This window comes from Callorhinus ursinus, unplaced genomic scaffold (genome assembly GCF_003265705.2).
Source record: "Callorhinus ursinus isolate GAN/ISIS: 27379988/994484 unplaced genomic scaffold, GSC_fseal_2.0 scaffold48, whole genome shotgun sequence".
Lineage (NCBI taxonomy): Eukaryota > Metazoa > Chordata > Mammalia > Carnivora > Otariidae > Callorhinus > Callorhinus ursinus.
Genome location: NW_027397110.1, coordinates 7,592,698 through 7,612,309, shown reverse-complemented (window position 1 = coordinate 7,612,309; position 19,612 = coordinate 7,592,698). Strand labels below are relative to the sequence as shown.

At 38.4% G+C, this 19,612-nt stretch overlaps 1 protein-coding gene across 4 annotated transcripts in view; it reads left to right on the top strand.

Moving 5' to 3' along the window:
* Nucleotides 1-19,612, top strand: part of XPNPEP3 (X-prolyl aminopeptidase 3) — a 74,145-nt gene that overhangs the window by 15,793 nt on the left and 38,740 nt on the right. For 3 of the 4 annotated variants that reach the window (XM_073882731.1, XM_073882734.1, XM_025882001.2), the window contains exons 2-4: nucleotides 537-653; nucleotides 12,896-13,303; nucleotides 15,437-15,639. In XM_073882731.1, the coding sequence (XP_073738832.1) occupies nucleotides 537-653; nucleotides 12,896-13,303; nucleotides 15,437-15,639 (728 nt within the window). Of the gene's footprint in view, nucleotides 1-536; nucleotides 654-1,553; nucleotides 1,688-12,895; nucleotides 13,304-15,436; nucleotides 15,640-19,612 lie in introns of those variants that run through there. The other variant, XM_073882733.1, reaches the window with a different exon arrangement.

The following is a 19,612-nucleotide window of genomic DNA, read 5'->3' as shown; positions in this document are numbered from 1 at the left end:
ACAGAGAGAGAGACAGCAAGAGAGGAAACACAAGCAGGGGGAGCGGGAGAGGGAGAAGCAGGCTTCCCGCTGAGCAGGGAGCCCGATGCAGGGCTCAATCCCAGGACTCTGGGACCATGACCTGAGCCGAAGGCGGATGCTTAACAACTGAGCCACCCAGGTGTCCCTCTTTTTCTGAATTTTAGGACACAGCTTCACACTACCTCTGTGAAATACCCTTATCCCTTCCTTGCTGCTGTTTGTTGCCTTCCTTCTGTTCCCATAGCTCCTTATTCATACCATAGTCATACTCTATGTGTATGTACCTCTATTATGCTGCAGTAGACTGAGGTTGCTAAGAGTAAAAATTATCTCATTTTTGTATTCCTAGGGCCCAACACAGGCCCTGACTGGCACAGAGGAAGGGCAATAAAAATATTGAAGGAGATCCTAACTTGCATTTTTCTAAAGCATCCATCTGCTGGAGATAGATCAATGTATACATACTGTGAGGATTTTCTGCATTATTGTTCCATTTCACTTTATTTTTCCTTCAGGATGCTTGTCATGTTCTCAGCGAAGCTACTCCCTCCAGCCCATCCCAGAGAGGAGAATTCCAAACCGGTACTTAGGCCAGCCCAGCCCCTTTACACACCCACACCTCCTCAGACCAGGTAAGCCCTTTTAACTATAATAACTGTCTCTCTCTTTAGATGCTTTACTTAGAACTATGCTATCCAATAGAATTTTTTTGATGATGTAAGTGTTCTAGATCTGTGCTGCCCAATACAGTAGCCACCAGCCACAAGTGGTTATTGCATACTTATAATGTGCTAGTACAACTGAAGAATTTAATGTTTTATTTTATTTTATTTTTTAGCTAACTAAATTTTAAACTTAAAAAGGTACATGTGGCTAATGGTACTGTGTCGATGGCACTATCTAGAGCAATAAATACAATAAGTCTTGCAATTCAGAATTATCAATGAAAAGTATGTATTTCAGGATATTTTAAAAGAAAAGTTACATTACTTTCTAAGACATAGTTGCTAGGTCAGTCAAACGATTGATTCCCTGTAAACTGCTATGTTAAAGACACTTTAGGAAACATGTTTTTCTTGGGGCACCCAGCTGGCTCACTCAGTGGAGCATTAGACTCATGATGTCAGGGTTGTGGGTTCAAGCCCTGTGTTGGGCATGGAGCCTACTCAAAAAAAAAGAAAACATGTTTTTCTTGAGAGTACTAAATGCTCACTTCATTTAACAAAAATATTGCTAAGTAGATTACATTAGATTTCCAGATTTGATTTTCACAGCTTTGAGAGGTGATAACAATGATAAAAAGGCAGTTAAGGGGTGAACTGTGGTAAATGAATACCATTCCAAAGAGGTAGGTAGGGCAAAACCAAATGCTTTGTAGAAAAAGCAGTCAGATTTTCAAGGGAAATTAATTGTTGCTTCTGCCAAGGGAAGTTAAATCTGTATTTACTATGTAAGTATATAGACTAATAATCTAAATTGCCTTTAGAAATATGTTACTCTTTCACTATCTCCACTCAGTGAATGATACCAGTGTGTCTCTCAGTGAGGGCTTCCTTTTGCTGATTCTTCATCAGACTGGAATTCCTGCTGGGAAATCGGCTGAGATTCAGGAAATGCAGCTCACCACTGAAATACACAAGAAATCAGAGTTTTTCAAAGCTGTAAGGTAAGCTTATTAGCATTCCAGTTAGTATTAATTTAAGTATTTCCCTAACCTATCAACCTACCTATAGCCTCATTTAAAAAAAAAAAAGTTGAATTGACATTGAGTTTTACCAGCTTTGAAAATTACTGATTTCTCGTGGTGAGATATTTTTACATGGTGAGCTGCATTTTCTAGGCCTTGAAACTAGTAATCATATTGTCGAGGTGATGGCCTCTATTTAAACTGTTCTCTGTGTGTATTACGTGCATAACTGTATAAAAAATGCTTGTAAACAAATGATACATATTCATAAATGTATTATGTTCATATCAGCTGTGGGGGGGGAAGAGATGTCTGTCTTAATTTTTACTCTTCTGGACATAGGGTTTTAGACATTGGGGTAAGAGGGGTTAGAAGTAGATGGAATTTTTTTTTTACTTTAAATTTTATTGTTATGTTAATCACCATACATTACATCATTAGTTTTTGATGTAGTGTTCCATGATTCATTGTTTGTTTGTGCATAACACCCAGTGCTCCACACAGAACGTGCCCTCTTTAATACCCATCACCGGGCTAACCCATCCTCCCACCCCCTTCCCCTCTAGGACCCTCAGTTTGTTTTTCAGAGTCCATCTCTCATGGTTTGTCTCCCCCTCCGATTAACTCCCCTTCATTCTTCCCCTCCTGCTATCTTCTTCTTTTTTTTTTCTTAACATATATTGCATTACTTGTTTCAGAGGTACAGATCTGTGATTCAGCAGTCTTGCACAATTCACAGCACTCACCATAGCACGTACCCTCCCCAATGTCTATCACCCAGCCACCCCGTCCCTCCCACCCCCCACCACTCCAGCAACTCTCAGTTTGTTTCCTGAGATTAAGAATTCCTCATATCAGTGAGGAGGGTAAAGAAAAAAAAAATGTCTTTCTCTGATTGACTTATTTCACCAGAAGTAGATGGAATTTTAAAACAGAATCGTCAGTGTTAAAGAAAGCAGGTATACAGTTTTTGCCTTATGTAAGTATCCAAAGTATTAATCAATTGTCTTTCTCTAGGTAGACATGGAAGTGTTAAAATGATTATGGAGTGGAGAAAGAGTAAATTATTGAGAAAAAATAAAAGGCATGTAATATTTTTTTAAAGGTTTCCTTCACAGAGGCAGTCAGTCGGTTAGTTTGGAATATGAAATTATATCATCTGTTACTTGGTTTTCTTCAAAAAGTTTCATGTTTGGCATAGCTGTTTTCCCAGTACTTGGAAGTACTTAAAACTTTTGGGAAATACCTCAATCCTTTCTCTAATTATTACACAAGGTCCATATGTATTAAAGAAATACTAGAGAATACAGGTAAAAATATTTTTTAAAAAAATTACTCATAATTCCACTGCTCATGGAAAATCACTGTTGAGATTTTGGTATATGTATCTTTCTAGACTTATTTTTTATATAGAAGTATGTATGTCTGTGTGTGTGTGTATACACATGTGTATACTTTGTATACCAATCAGTTATTTCCTAAAAATAAATTCTTAGAAATGAAATTACTGGGGTTCAGCTCTTTCTGAATTCTGGGGAGCTATTTCCTCTCGATTTCTCCTGGCCATATCCATCCAAGTTTCCTGAAGCAAGAGTAACCTGGAAAATACTCAGCAGAATGGCTTAGAGATAAAGGAATTCTAACCGTGCTACTACTGCTTGAGATGGAAATAAAAAATCAAACTGACTCCCCCCAAGGTCTCCTAGAGATTTCTAAAACTTATTTCCTTAAAGTGTGTATGTATGTATTTATTTTAAAGTAATCTCTAGGCCCAACATGGGGCTTGAACTCACAACCCCAAAATCAAGGTCACATGCTGTACTGCCTGAGCCAGCAAGGCACCCCCCATTTCTTCTTTTTTAACATTGCCATACCGGTGCTAAGGACTGTATTTGTAGAGACAGAAAATGTCAGTTCATCCTCCTTGATCACTGATATGCCTGCCACTTACCCCCCCAGCAGGAAAAAGTGATTCCATGCAGGAAGGCAAGTGGCATTCTGAGCTATATAGTGTGAATCTACTTTTCTTTTTTTAAAGATTTTATTTATTTATCTGATAGAGAGAGATAGGGAGAGCAGGAACACAAGCAGGGGGAGTGGGAGAGAGAGAAACAGGCTTTCCACCAAGCAAGGAGCCCGATGTGGGGCTTGATCCCAGGACCCTGGGATCACGACCCAAGCCGAAGGCAGACGCTTAACAACTGAAACACCCAGGTGCCCCATGAATCTACTTTTTATAATATCTGTGCAGATGGATACTTACATAGTTCCCGGACATTGCCACAGGAGTAATGCTGTCATTAACAGAACAGCAAGGTGTTCAACTCACATAAACACTGCAACTTATCAGAGAATAGGAAGAACTACTGCCTAATGAAGCATTATTTCCAAGAACCTATATTTCTAACAGTGTTACATTCCTGGACACAATTAATTTTGGAATGTGTGATATAGTTTATAGCGCTTTAAGAAAGAGAGTTGGGCTTGTCAGAATGACTTGTCCAACATACCCAGAACCACTTGTTTTTCTTTCAACTACAATATTAAAGAGATTCATTGGGAAGTATTCAGATTATAGCTGTGTGGCCCTACAATATGAGGGAATGCTTTTACCATTTAGCTGTTTGTCCCTTATCATCAAATATAATGGCTGAGGCTCTACAGTTACTGTCAAGTATAATATTTAAAATGATGAAAAGGTTGGTTCTAGAGTGGGTGCTAGATAATAATTCCTGAATCTTCTTCCCTTAGAAGTGTCAAAACCGGGCACCTGGGTGGCTCAGTTGGTTAAGTGACTGCCTTCAGCTCAGGTCATGATCCTGGAGTCCTGGGATCGAGTCCCACATTGGGCTCCCTGCTCAGCAGGGAGTCTGCTTCTCCCTCTGACCCTCTTCCCTCTCGTGCTTTCTATCTCTCATTCTCTCTCTCTCAAATAAATAAATAAAATCTTAAAAAAAAGAAGTGTCAAAACCAATTAGGTCTCCATCTTTCAGTCATAGTTTAGTTGTAGTTCTGCCTTGAGCAAGGGGTGTATTTTTTTTTTTAAGTTTTGTTAAAATGGTTGACTTCAGTATCTAAAAGATCAAGATTTATTTTGGTGGGGTAAGATTTTTATACTATATAAAAGATTAAAATATATGTCCAAGAAATGACAGAAATTCCAGGTGGTCTGAATCTGCCTAGACTGCTGGGTGAGCTTTTTAAAAATATACATACATGCCATGATCCTATAGACTTACTGAATCAGAATCTCAAGGGAAGGGCTTAGGCCATATGTTTTGAAGAGCTCCCTAGGTGTTTCTGATGCACACCACTTGCCTAATGGGTACTCATTCATGTGGGTGCATGAGATGCCTAAAACCAGATCTTTGGCCACAGGTCACATTTTGAAGCAGAGTGTGCCTTCCCCACACCTCTCTTACATCCTTATCCCCAAACACTCAGTTCTTAAACTCATTCATAGCTTTATCATCACCACCATCACAGAGTTTATTGAATGATGACTTTACATTTATGTAGCCGTTTCAAAACACTTTTTATAGATTACACCTGATGAGCAGAATAGTAGTATAAAAATGTTTTATATTCTAGAGGGGCACCTGGGTGGCTCAGTTGGTTAAGCGTCTGCTTTCAGCTCAGGTCATGATCCCAGTGTCCTGGGATTGAGCCCCACATTGGGCTCCCTGTAAGGTGTGGAGTCTGCTTCTCTGTCTGCCTCTGCCCCTACCCCTGCTCGTGTTCCCTCGCTCTCTCTTTTTCTTTCTCAAATAAATAAAATCTTAAAAAAAAAAGTTTTGGGACGCCTGGGTGACTGAGTTGGTTAAGCCTCTGCCTTCATCTCAGGTCATGATCCTCGGGTCCTGGGATGGAGCCCTGCATCGAGGTCCCTGCTCTGCAGGGAGTTTGCTTCTCCCTCTGCCTGCTGCTCCCCCTGCTTGTGTTCTTGATCTTTCTCTCTCTCTCAAGTAAATAAATAAAATCTTAAAAAAAAGTTTTGCATTCTAGGGATTTTAAATTTAAGTTCAGGGTCTAATTTTTTTAATAGATATTTCACCATGAAGTCTACCTGTGTTGTTGTTTTTTTTAAAGATTTATTTATTTGAGAGAGAATGCACACGTATGAGCTGGGGGAGAGGGGCAGAGGGAGAGAATCTTCAAGCTTACTCCCCACTGAGCGCAAAGCCCAAGGGGGACGGGTGCTCGATCTCACAACCCATGAGATCATGACCTGAGCTGAAACCAAGAGTCAGAGGTTTAATTGACTGAGCCACCCAGGCGCCCCTACCTCTTTTTGAATAAAGTAATATATTTTCTTTTCTCACTTCCTTTGTATCTATGGAATTTTTTAAATGACCACATTATTTGTATTGATTGTGCATTTTCCTCTTGTCTTCATTTTCTGAAATAGATTTTAATGCAGAATAAAGACTGGAGTGGTTACATATATAAATTTACAGGTGACTAAACCTATATATTTAGCCTATATGTATGGTGTTTGTTGATTACTCATTTCAAGTTACCATTATACTGATAATTAGCTTATAGAAATTCCATAAACTGCCATCTAGTGCAGAATTATGGAGTATTTCTTTCTTTTTTAATGCTGGGAGAAAAAATTGGAGATAATTTTCCTGTGGTTTAAATACTGATACATTAGAAATAAATGACTTTTCTATTTCTCTTTAACCTTTGTGCATATTTCTCATTCATATTGAGCAAAATCTCTGAAGTAAAGATCAGCAAGAATCTGCTCTAGACAAGAATCAGGAATCTTATAAAGAACTGAATAATAAAAAGCTTCTGAATCACATGAGACTCCTTCTTATTGTGGGAGAAAGCCAAAGACTTTCAGGGTTTCTGTGTAAATATTACTTTGATAGGGATAGTAAAGTTTACTCTTTCAATGTCCTCCCTGGCTTTGGATTACCAGAAGGACATCTTTAAGTATTAAGATTTTATTTATTTATTTGACAGAGAGAGACACAGCGAGAGAGGGAATGTAAGCAGGGGGAGTGGGAGAGGGAGAAACAGGCTTCCTGCGGAGCAGGGAGCCTGATGCCGGGGCTTGATCCGGGGACCCTGGAATCTTGACCTGAGCCAAAGGCAGATGCTTAATGACTGAGCCACCCAGGGCACCCCTTTAAGTGTAATTCTTTATGGTGGTAATAATTCTATCTACTATTTATATATAGTGCTTACTGTTCTAAGTATTTTAACTTATTTAATCCTCCTGACAACTTTGAGAAGTAATTGCTATTACTATCTCCATTTGACAGATGAGAAAACTGAATCATAAAGCAGTTTGGTAGCTCTCCCCAAGTCACTCAGTAAGTTGTTGAGCCAGGATTCCAACTCAACGGAAGTCTGACTGTGAGTCCATACTTAACCACAAAACAATACAAAACACTTGTGCCAAAGAATACTGTCTGGAACTTCTGAAAAGTCTATTTTTGTCATAGGTTTTTAATAAGAAGAAATTCACCTGAGGGAAGTCTTAGTGTAAAAGGTATTTCAAGTTTAGAGAGTAGTATACTTTTTTAAATGTCATGAAATTTACATATCATGAATTGCACGGATCTTAAATGTACACATCATGAATTGGCAATTCAGTAAGTTTTGACAAAGGTAGATGCCAATATAACCCACACACCTCAGTCAAGATATAGAACATTTTCATCACCCCAGAAAGTCTTCTCCCCTCCAGTCAGTAACCCCTCTCCATCCTTAACCATTGCTTCAGTTTCTATCAACATGGATTGTTTTGTCTCTTCTCGGAATCATACAGTATGTACCCTTTCTGTCAGGCTTGTTTTGCTCAATATATGCAAATAAAATCTATTTAGAGTATTTCTTTAATTGTTTATTTGGTCATTTCATTTTTTTCAGAGAGGTCTGTGTTTTACTTTATAAAGGAAACATTTAACTTTTTTTTACCCCCATTCTCCAGCTACATAGTAATAGATCAGTTTATAAACTACTTTCTTGTAGACAATAAAAACTACCTAATATTAAACAATTGATTTTTAAGAACGCTGGTTCAAAATCAGACCATATTAAAATCCTAATCTAGTTATTTTTGGGAAATAATTAAAATACATACCTGGATTGTAGCAAAGACTTGCATCTTTCCGTCCATTTTCAGTCTTTGTAAAACTTTCCTCTTGGGTTTTCTGCTTGGCTGATTAAATATGAAGAACATTTTTCTTACTCTCTTAAGAAGAGCAATCCCGAATGTCCTAAAAGAGCTCTTCCTCTTAGCTGTAGAGTCTCAGAATTGATTGTGAGACTTTGCTATTTGCAGAGTCCAGATTGTGACATGTAGGCATTTGATTGGTAAAGAAGCTTGTTAGAATAGCCCCTCTATCCTTAACTGATTCCACATGATAAAATACTAACTTTGTTCCTTACTACATTACAATGTGACAAAGTTACCAGAATGTCTATTCAGATACAGTTTTATCGGAAGAAATTCAGGCCATTTTGACCATTACAATGGTTAGTTTTATGATCAAAGGCTATAACAACTGCCAGGTTTACCTCTAGGGTTAAAGTTCATTACTTTATCACACCTTTTTTATTTCCTCCTTCAAATGATAAGAAAAGATGTCTTTTTTCCCTTGGATAATTTTTTGTCATGACCAAAGAGTTCTTTGTTACTTTGAGATTTCAGAAGTTTGGAAGCATTTAGTTAATGGATCACTCTATAGCGTTGATGATTCATAAGCTTAGGAAAAGGTAGCCAGTGTTTTAGATGTTTCTCATGTAGTCATTTGTATGAAATTGGATTGAAGAGGGAGAGGAGTATCTTGAAGGGAGTAAAAGTTTTCCAGTGCTGTTTTTTTGATTTCCAAATAATTGTATCTTTTTTCAGAAGTTTGTTTCCAATATATCTCTGTATATGCTTTGTTATTAATGAGAACAGGAGAGAACACATATATTAAGGTCATTAAAATTGTGAATTTTCTTATTTCCCAAAATTAAAAAAAAAACACAGAATGAACTGATTTCTAATTTAACTTTATTACATGGACTATAGCTATGAGGAAACCAAAGCAAAGCACAGGAAAGGGAGAAAAGAGAAGACAAAAAGGAAAGGTTGGATGATCCACCAGTTACAGCCAGCTTCTGCTTTTATAAGAGGGTATTTACTGCTTGGTACATTGGGAAATTTCCAGTGTTGGTTAACAGTGGTAGACTTAACATGAATAATTATCAGAGAGATAAATAGTTAAGCTTTTCTGGGCTCTGGTACAAAGTTCGGTATTCTGCCCAAGAACCCTAGAGGACTCTTAGCCAGTTCAATTCGGTGGGCGGGGGGCGGAATGCAATGTGAGCTCTTCCAGGACTGACTCTGTTGGCTTATTTACCTTTTATTTCTTACCAACTTCATCAATAAAAATGTAGATTTTTTTCTCTTATACATAAATAAAAGTTATTTTATTAATGAAATGCAAACTATAGAGTTTGCTGGAGAGATAAACTATACATAGGTAAAACAACTGGACTCTTCCAAGGCAATCATAAACAGCTGAGTTTCATGTACTGAACATGAGTACTAAGAAAATTCAGAGGTCTTTGACCCAGCAATGTCTGTCCTGGGACCATCCCATAGAAAGCACCAGTACATAAGGCATAAAGGTACCAGGATAAGTACAAGGATGTTTATTATTACAGCAAAAAGCTGAAAACAATATACATGCCCACCAGTATAGAAATGGACCAGTAAGTTATGATACATCACCCCAAGAAATATATGGAGACATCAAGCGGAATGAATTGAAGCTATGCAAGATGACTTGGTGGGAGGGATTTCTATAAGGTGTCACTGCGATAGAAAAGCAAGATACAGAAGAATGTGTAGTATCCCCTGTTTGTAAAACACTTTTTGTGGCCAAAAAAAACCCCTAAATGCAAGTATATGAGTATTGAGAAAAATAGGAAAGGATACATGCTAGATTACCAGTGTGGGTGAGGTGTTTGTGTGGGTAGAAGGAGGGAAGGGAAGTGACGAATCAAACAGCAAAGGAAAAGGGGGAAAATATTTATTGAAAGAGTTCAGTATGATGTGATTACCTTTGTACACAACTATAGGATGTATGTATAAGAAAATGAAACCATTAACTTAAAAAAAATAAGAGGGACAAATCAACATGACCTGGGCCCATCAGGAGAGCCTTTTGAATAAGAGGAGTCTAAAAACAAACATGCATTGAGCCTGAAATCTTGGGAATGGAACTGCTGTGGAGGGAGAAGAGATTTTGGAAAAGGGACACATTGTAAGCAAGGTAATAGGGAAAGAACAGATTGGACCCATGTAAGACATAAGAAGGAATTAATTTCAGAATACTTGGAGAAATGATAAAAAAAAATAAGTTGGCCAGATCACTGAAGACCATATATTATGTGATGTCATTATGTGAAATCTCTACAATAGACAAATCCATAGACACAGAAAATAGATTAGTGGTTGCCATGGGCTTGGGCAGATTGGGAGGAAATGGGCAGGGGTTTATTTTGGGAGTGATGAAATACTCTAAAGTTGGTTTTTGTAATGTTTGTACAATTCTGTGACTGTACCAAAAACCATTAAGTTGTACATTTAAGTGAGTGGATTGTATGCTATGTAGATAATATCTCAAGCTGTTCTTTAAAAGTTGACCAGATAAATTGGAATCACCTGGTAGAGAGCATTAAAATCTACTTAAGAGTTTGAATTTGATCTAATGGACAACAAAGAACCATTGTAGGTTATGAGTATGACATGGACTGCCCATGATGTCTCTCTTTATTTGGGATTTTAATTTTGAGAGTATATACTCATTGAAACAAAATTCAAGTAATATTAAAAAGATGTTAGAAAGGGACACCTGGGTGGTTCAGTCAGTTAAGTGACCGACTTCTTGATTTCAGCTCAGGTCATGATTTCAGGGTTGTGAAATCGAGCTCCATGTTGAGCTCTGCACTGGGCGTTGTGCCCGCTTAAGATTCTCTGTCTCCCTCTCCCTTTGCCCTCTGCCTCCCACTGGCACGTGTTCTCTCTAAATAAATAAAGCATGTTAAAAAGAAAATCTCAGTCTTAACTCAATCCCCATAGATTACCACTATAAAATTTGGGATTCGTTCCATTTTTAAAAAAGATTTTATTTATTTGAGAGAGAGAGAGAACGTGGACACACGAGCAGGGGGAGGGGCAAAGGGAGAGGGAGAAGCAGACTCCTCACTGAGCAAGGAACCCGATGCAAGGCTCGATCCCAGGACCCCAGGATCGTGACCTGAGCCAAAGGCAGACAGTTAACCAACTGAGCCACACAAGTGCCCCAGAAGTTGTTTTTTTTTTTTCCTAATTATTTTTTCGCTCTTTGTTTTTGTGTTTTGTTTTGTTTTAATAATTGGGATCATATCACCCATCTTGTACTGTAACTTTTTCATACAGCAGTATTTCATGGCTATCTTTCCATACTTGGATGTGGAGACTGGCTACTACAGGAAATAATAGTAATCCACATCACAAAGTCAATGTAAAGATTAAATGAGCTGATATCTATAAGTAATTAGAATAGTACCAGACACATAAGAAGCATTCAGTAAGCATTAGGTGGTGTTTTACTATTATTATTCCTCTGTGTAGGCTGAGGGATACAGCTTTCATGAGTGATTGTTTTAGTAGTTCTTTTATTTTGCAACCTAAAGTGAAAGCACACATAATTTCCAATACAGAAGGGAAACACTCACCCAGTCACCACTGGGCAAGGAACCAGGCAGTATGCTGGGTACTAATACTGAGAACTAATATGTAACACTTAATAACACAGGTTCCTAATAAGAGTTTTGTGAATGGGCTTAAGTGAATCAGACGGCTCTTGAAATATATGTCAGAAGTTTGTGTGTGCCTATGTGCAGTTTAATAAACAATGACTCTATAGCTTTTATTTTATTTTTTTTTAAGATTTATTTATTTGAGGGAGAGAGTGCATGTGCCCAAGCAAGGGGAGGGGCAGAGGGAGAGGGAGAGAAGCAGACTACCTGCTGAGCATGGAACCCCACCTAGGGCTCCATCTCACGACCCTGAGATCATGTCCTGAGCCAAAATCAAGAGTCAGAAGCTTAACCGACTGAGCCACCCAGGTGCCCCTGAATCCATAGCTTCTAAAGATTCTTTGGGGAGTCTTCATTCCTTAAGAACCACATGCTTTATCAAGGTTGCTTCTCATGACAGCCCCAAGAGGTAGATAATATTATTAGAGTTTTTGGAAAATACAAAGATGGTCCCACTTGGAAAATACAAAGATTTTCCCTCAGGGAGGGAACCCTCAGGGAGGTTATGTGTACCCAGCTCTACTGTTAATACAAAGTAGAGGGGCGCCTGGGTGGCTCAGTTGGTTAAGCGACTGCCTTCGGCTCAGGTCATGATCCTGGAGTCCCGGGATCGAGTCCCGCATCGGGCTCCCTGCTCAGCGGGGAGTCTGCTTCTCCCTCTGACCCTCTTCCCTCTCGTGCTCTCTATCTCTCATTCTCTCTCTCTCAAATAAATAAATAAAATCTTTAAAAAAAAATGCAAAGTAGAGAGTGAAAAGTCCTATTAGAAAGATATTATTATGCACTGGAAATTCAGAAGGAGAAATTTATTTTAGCTCTTGAAATTGGGGGACGTTCTTTGGCCCTAAACTCTATTATGTTAAAAACTATACATCATTTTACAAATATTTATCAAATGCCCACTACATTCCAGTTGTTATTCTAGGCTCTGGGAATATAACATTAAACAGACAAAAATCTATGTCCTCATGGAGCTTACATTCTTTCAGGAAAGTCATACACGGATAATGTCATCCTTCTCACCTTTTATATTGACACTTTAGGTCAACCTTAATTATATGCCTAACAATGCCTTCCACATAATAATGTTCAATAAAGATTTGATTGAATGAGTAAAAGAATGAAAGAGTTCTTATGGGGTCATGATTCCAGGTTTCCGGCAGGAACACATTTAACTATCATTTCTTCCAACCTTTTTGCAGTGGAATAGAAAATTTGAAACCTGGGTCATCTCCTTAATTCCCCGTGTGCTATGAGGAGATTTGGCATAAATTGAAGAAATGAACTTGGGTGTCTTCATCTAATAAGCTACCTTAAAAGTAGTTTGGCACTATGTAAATGCAAAGCATCACTGTTATTTGTCATTTCTAGGAGAGGTGACGCCAGGACTATCTCAAGTGGAATATGCACTTCGCAGGCACAAACTAATGTCTCTGATCCACAAGGAAACAGAAGGGCAGAGTGGGACAGACCAGACAGTGGTTCTGCTGTCCAACCCTACATACTACATGAGCAATGATATCCCCTATACCTTCCACCAAGACAACAATTTCCTGTACCTGTGTGGATTCCAAGAGCCGGATAGCATTCTGGTCCTTCAAAGCCTCCCTGGCAAGCAGTTACCAGCACATAAGGCCATGCTTTTTGTGCCTCGGAGAGACCCTAGTCGAGAACTTTGGGATGGCCCACGATCTGGCACTGATGGAGCAATAGCTTTAACGGGAGTGGATGAAGCCTATACACTGGAAGAATTTCAACATCTAATACCAAAATTGAAAGGTAACAAATGGGAGCAGAAGTCAAATCAAATCACAGGCCAGATTTTGGATTAAGACTTTCCTTGCCTATTTAGACAAAGTTCTTAATTTTCTAAAATGAATATTGTAGCGGCATTTCCTTGAGCACCATGAAAGGATCATAAATCTTTTCCACAAGACTTAAAGTACAGAATGAGCATAGGTCATTCTTCAAGATCACTGACCAGTCTATTGACCTCTGATCACTGCTTATTACTTCTGCCAAGTCTTCAGAAAGAAGCAGTATTCTCAAAGAATGATCAGTGCATCACCAGCATCAGAATAACCTGGTGACACATATTAGGATTACAAATACATAATAGATAATTGAAAATGTAAAATCTTAGGCCCCCGCTCCATACCTACTAGATCAGAATCTGACTTTAAAAAGGATTCTCAGGTGATTCATATAGTACACAGTTGAGTCCATTCCCCTCAAAAAGGTCGTTTTTCTCTACATTTATTCTGGTAAAATTATAATCACTCATAATGTTTTAGGATTCCTTTTCTGGAACTTTTCAGAACCTACACTACATTATAAACTATCTTTAGTGATTCTCGTAAATCTACAGCTCTGGGAAGCATTTTATTTTTTGAAGTGTCCAAAAGTCACTTAGTCGCCAAATTTGGTAAATAAAATAGCTGATCAAGTTGGAAAGTACTAGTTTTAGACAAAATATGGATGGTTGTAAAATTATAGTCTGATTTTCTTGTATGGTTTATAAATCATTTCTGAAGTCAGTTTCTAAAAGAAAATTCCAAAATTGTTTCCAGTGATCATGGAATTTATTGGACTTGTTTCCTGCAAAGACTCCTCGGAAAGAAAATACTCATTTGAATATGCAAGTTCTAATATGTTTGAATTGTTTTCATTGCTTTATGCAAGTTTTCTCTATTTTACAGAGGTAATTACTCAGCTAAATTAGTGGAACTTTTTTATATCTTCACAAAGTCAATCATTTTTTTTAGCTTTTTTATTTTTTTAATTAGTCTCTAGCTGTCCTATTCAACAGTGTAAATTTCATCAACCTAGTATTGTTAAATAAAGCCTTACACCAAATGTATTTCTCAAAAGTACTTCTCATTCACCATTCTTAATGTTAGTAGTTTACTAGATAAAAGCAGTAGGCAAAGGAAAAGATTTGTGAAATCATATTTATTTAAAAGTTTAAAAACCAAAAAAAGTTGGGCTATGATTTCATACACTAAGAACAGGTAGTAGAAGTGGTTTTACTGTTTTAAAAGTAGTTAAATTTCTATTAAAAATAAGATTAGCGTTTGACATGTAATATACACTTAAAACCATTTTTATTTTAAAATGAAAATATTTAGGAGATTGTATCACTGATATATAACCAATCAAAATTTGTAAGATTTTTCCCCTCTTCTGTCCCAAATACTTTGTATAAAACATACAACCTTCAGACTTCAGTTGTTGGGAATGCTGCTCTTAGGCCACATCAGGAAAAAGAAAGGGACGAATGGAGACGTGGTGTAAGTGGGACATTTTCATCATGGGCCTTCACATCTTACATCTCAGGCACATATAGTTCCTTGGGTCTCTAGAGTTCAAAGGAGAACGTGGTTGTCTAATGAGAATATATGGCAGATGGGTTAGCACACATTATCCACTAGAGTGTTTCCATAGCCATGAAGAATTGCTCCCAAATGAGATAAGGACCTCCTTTCACTAACACTGAGATTGGAAAGGAAGAGAATACTTTTAACCAGGAGGTCAAGATCTGAGTATTTTTTTCACTCCTCTTATGTTCAATTCAGCAGTGCCTCTAGCTCAGTTGTGGTATGGAGTTCTTTAATGTTTAATAAATAATGAATGAAGTCAAAGCTGGAGAAAAAGCTTTAGTCCCATCTACCATCTTTATAGGGAACCCTGAAGTTTGGGGGCAGAAAAGCTGTATATTTGGTGTCAGAATATCTTGCCATTTGCAGGGAATAGCCTTTCCAGTGATACATAATCAACCTTTCAGTTGCTTCAGTCCTGAGAGAGTTATATGTCACGGGTTTTATAGTTTTCACTCTTGTTCAAGTCATTATAACAGTTGGTATTTCTTGTTAATTTTTATTTATTTATTTATTTTTTGCTGCTCATTTTAAGATGAGACAAATATGGTCTGGTATGACTGGATGAGGCCCTCTCATGCACAGCTTCACTCTGACTACATGCAGCATCTGACTGAGGTCAAAGCCAGGAGCAAGAATAAAGTTCGGGCTGTCCAGCAGCTGGTACAGCGCCTCCGGCTGATCAAATCTCCTGCAGAAATTGAGCGAATGCAGATTGCTGGGAAGCTAACATCACAGGTATGGTTTCTATTGAAAAAGTTTTTCCAGATTAAAAAATCTAAGTTCTTAGGGTTCAGTGGGTAGCTTGAGGTACCCAATGCAGTGATCTTAAAGTAGATGAGCATCTACCGTCTACTTTAATGTTTAGTGAACATGTCTAGAGACTTGCTCAATACCTCACAAGGCAAGATAAATCTCCTTCTTGTATCTTTCACCCATGATCTTAGTTGTTTCTCCTTGGAGCAACATAAATTAATTCATTGTATTTCCTTTCCTAATAATAACCACAATAATAGTGGCAGTTAAACACAGTTTGATTGCTAAAGAAGACTCGGGACCCAAAATGACAATGCTTACAAAGCTGTAATTTATTATAGGAAAGGGGTATAGTACAGCAACAGCATTAAAGTAAGAACTCCTGTCACAGTCCATGACTGTCTCACAGAAGGGTCCAGAGAAGCCAGGTGCAGGCTCTCATTGTCCTCCCTCAGTAAGGGCCGGGCAGGATGCATTTTCCTCTTGTGGATAAGGAACCACAGATGGACACACAGAACACCTTGGAAATGGGACCCAAAATGGAATCTCAGCTAGAGATTTTTGCGGTTTTGGTCATATTGGCTTATTCCTGCTGTACAACAGCAAAGCCCTTCAGAGAGCTCAAAGAGGGACCAAATATAAACCATTAATCTCACTGCTATCAGTATTCAGAACCTGGTACACTAACCCAAAATTCCTTGTAACACTTTTCATTAATTGTGGTGAAATATATATAACATAAAATTTAAACTTTAGCCATTTTTAAGTGTACAGTTCAGTGGCATTAAATACATTCCCATTGTTGTGCAACCACCCCTACTACATATCTCCAGAACTTCTTTATGATCCCATGTTGAAACTCTATACCCGTTAGACAATAACTTCCCATTTCTCCTTCCCTCTAGCCTCTGCTGACCACCATTTTATTTTCTGAGTCTATAATTTGACTACTTTTTAGGCACCTCATATAAGTGGAGTCATACAATATTTACTTTATTTCTGACTTTTTTTTTGGACAGAGAGAGAGGGAACACAAGTTGGGGAGAGGGAGAAGCAGGCTTCCCACTGAGCAGGGAGCCTGATGTGGGGCTCGATTCCAGGACCCTGGGATCATGACCTGAGTCTAAGGCAGATGCTTAACGACTGAGCCACCCAGGCGCCCCTATTTCTGACTTATTTCATCAAGCAGAATGTCTCCAGTATTTATCCATGCTGTGGTATATATCAGAATTTCCCTTCTTTTTAAGGCTGAATAATATGCCATTTTGTATGTATATGCTACATTTTATTTATCTGTTCTTGTGTTGATGGACATTTGGGTTGTTTCTGTCTTTAGGTATTGTGAATAATTCTGCTATGCACATTCTGCTTTTCAAACCCCTACTTTCATTTCTTTTGGATATATACCCAAAAGTAGAACGTAGATCAAATGGTAATTCTGTGTTCAATATTGTGAGGAACCACCATACTGTTTTTCATAGGACCTGTACCATTTTATATTCCCACTGGCAATGGACAAGGGTTCCAATTTTTCCATATCCATGCCAACTTGTTTTCTGTTTTTTGTTAATAGCCATTCTAGTGTATGAAAGAGTATCTGACTATGGTTTTAATTTGCATTTTCCTAATGGTTAGTGATGTTGAGCATCTTTTCATGTGTTTATTGCCCTCACAACACTTTTAATGAGTATGTTTCATGCTATGCCTTTACCAAAGTCAGTGCCATACAGGAATTTAGCAAAACAGCTCAAGCTAATTTCAGGAATTAACCCACACAGAGCAGTCCACCCCCATTAACCCATTGTCAAGTCTTATTTCTAATAAAACAGTAATCCTTAGTGTGATATCATTTACTTGCCTTGCAATATGTCATAATCATATAATAAAAATGTACATGCAGAATCCAAACATTTACAGTATCCAATGTGGGGTTGGTAGGAATTTAAACAGATAGCTAAACATCCATTTATACTTTCCCATGTTTTTGTAACTATACAGTTCTTTTGCTTCTTGGATCTGTAAGTGTCTGCTCCTTATGGTATACATCTGCTGAATTATTAATCTATCATTAATCAACTCTAAATATTTCTCAGACCAGTTCTCCTCCATAGGGATAATGTCCTGAGATAGCTTTAATTCAGTTTCCCACTATATTTGATCATTAATTTCAGTATTATCTAAGTTTATTAGTATCTACAATATTAATTTCTTTATGCCCCTTATTTATACCCTATATAGCAATACCATTGTAGTTACAGTATAAATCAGAAAATTTTGTTATAGGGGCACCTGGGTGGCTTAGTCGGTTAAGCATCTGACTCTTGGTTTCAGCTCAGGTCATGATCTTAGGGTCGTGAGATTGAGGTGTACTTAAGGTTTTCTCTCTCCTCTGACCCTTCTCTCCCCCTCTTGTGTGCATGCGTACACGCTCTCTTTCAAAAAAAAATCTTCATGTAATTTTTTTTTAAGATTTTATTTATTTGAGAGAAAGAGCATGAGCTGGAGGGGGAAGCAGAGAGAGAGAGGGAGAAGCAGACCCCCGCTGAACAGAGCCAAACGCTGGGCTCAGTCCCAGTGATCCCAAGATCACGACCTGATCCGAAGTCAAATGCTCAGGTTACTGAGCCACCATCAGCTTACCATGCCCCATCATGGTGTAATTATTTTGTCCTCTCCAACACAATCTACCTTTTCTTTTCTTTTCTTTTCTTTTTTTTAAGTAGTATCTACACCCACCATGGGACTCGAGCTCAAAACCCTGAGACCAACAGCCGCAGGCTCCACTGAGTAAGCCAGCCAGATGCCCCTACAATCTATCTTTTCTTATGTACAGTATATTATTTCTCATATGAATATAAATCAGAGGCCATATCTCTGTTTTTTTAGGATTCAAAACATCTTGAGAACATAACCAGTTACATAGTTTGACAGATACTGATTTCCAGTAGAAGAAACCTGCAGCAGAACCCATTAATCCACTACAGGAAGCACTCTATATTTGATCATTAATAACAGTATTATCTGTCCAGTACTGGGGCGTGATCTCACAACCCTGATAACATGAGCTGAGCTGAAATCAAGACTTGGATGCTTAATCAACTGAGCCACCCCAGTGCCCCTTAGTAGGTCTTTTCCAGCAGTATGCATTTCCTCATTAAAACAAATATGCCAGGGCACCTGGGTGGCTCAGTTGGTTAAGCCTCTGCCTCCAGCTCAGGTCATGATCCCGGGGTCCTGGGATCCAGCGCAGCATCGGGCTCCCTGCTCAGTAGAGAGCCTGCTTCTCCCTCTCTCTCTGCCCCTCTCCCCACTCATGCTCACTCTCTCAAATAAATAAATAAAATCTTTAAAAAAAACAAAAACAAATATTCCTGGGTGCCTGGGTGGCGCAGTCCTTTGAGCATCTGACTCTTGGTTTCAGCTAGGATCCTGATCTCATGGGTCATTGGATCAAGCTCTGTGCTCCATGGCGGGTCTGCTTGAGGGAGAGACTCCCTCTGCTGCCCCTCCCCCCCACCCTGTGCACTCCTGTGCTCTCTCTCTCAAAATAAATGAATCTTTAAAAAAAAAACAACAAATTTGCCTGACCAAATACTCCTAAGCAGCTCCTAATTCCACTAAAGCTCTCTTTATTTCAAATGGGCCAACAGCAGACGTGTTGTCATTGAGTACTAACTGACTTTGTACAATTAGGAAATACATTTGGTACTTCAAAAATGTTAATTCCCCCAGGCTTAGATCACATGAGTAGTAGTCACTCCTGATAGACTTTGGTTTGAGTGTTTCGTAGCACTTCCCATAACCAAACACATTTCAGAATTCTTAGGAATATGGGCCCACCAAGTTATACCTAGTGCTTGTCCTTTATCAGTGATCCAAGTGTCCCAATTGTTCCTCCTTCTTGTGCCTATTTACTCACAATAACAGGGCAAATAGCTGTTTTTACACATAATAT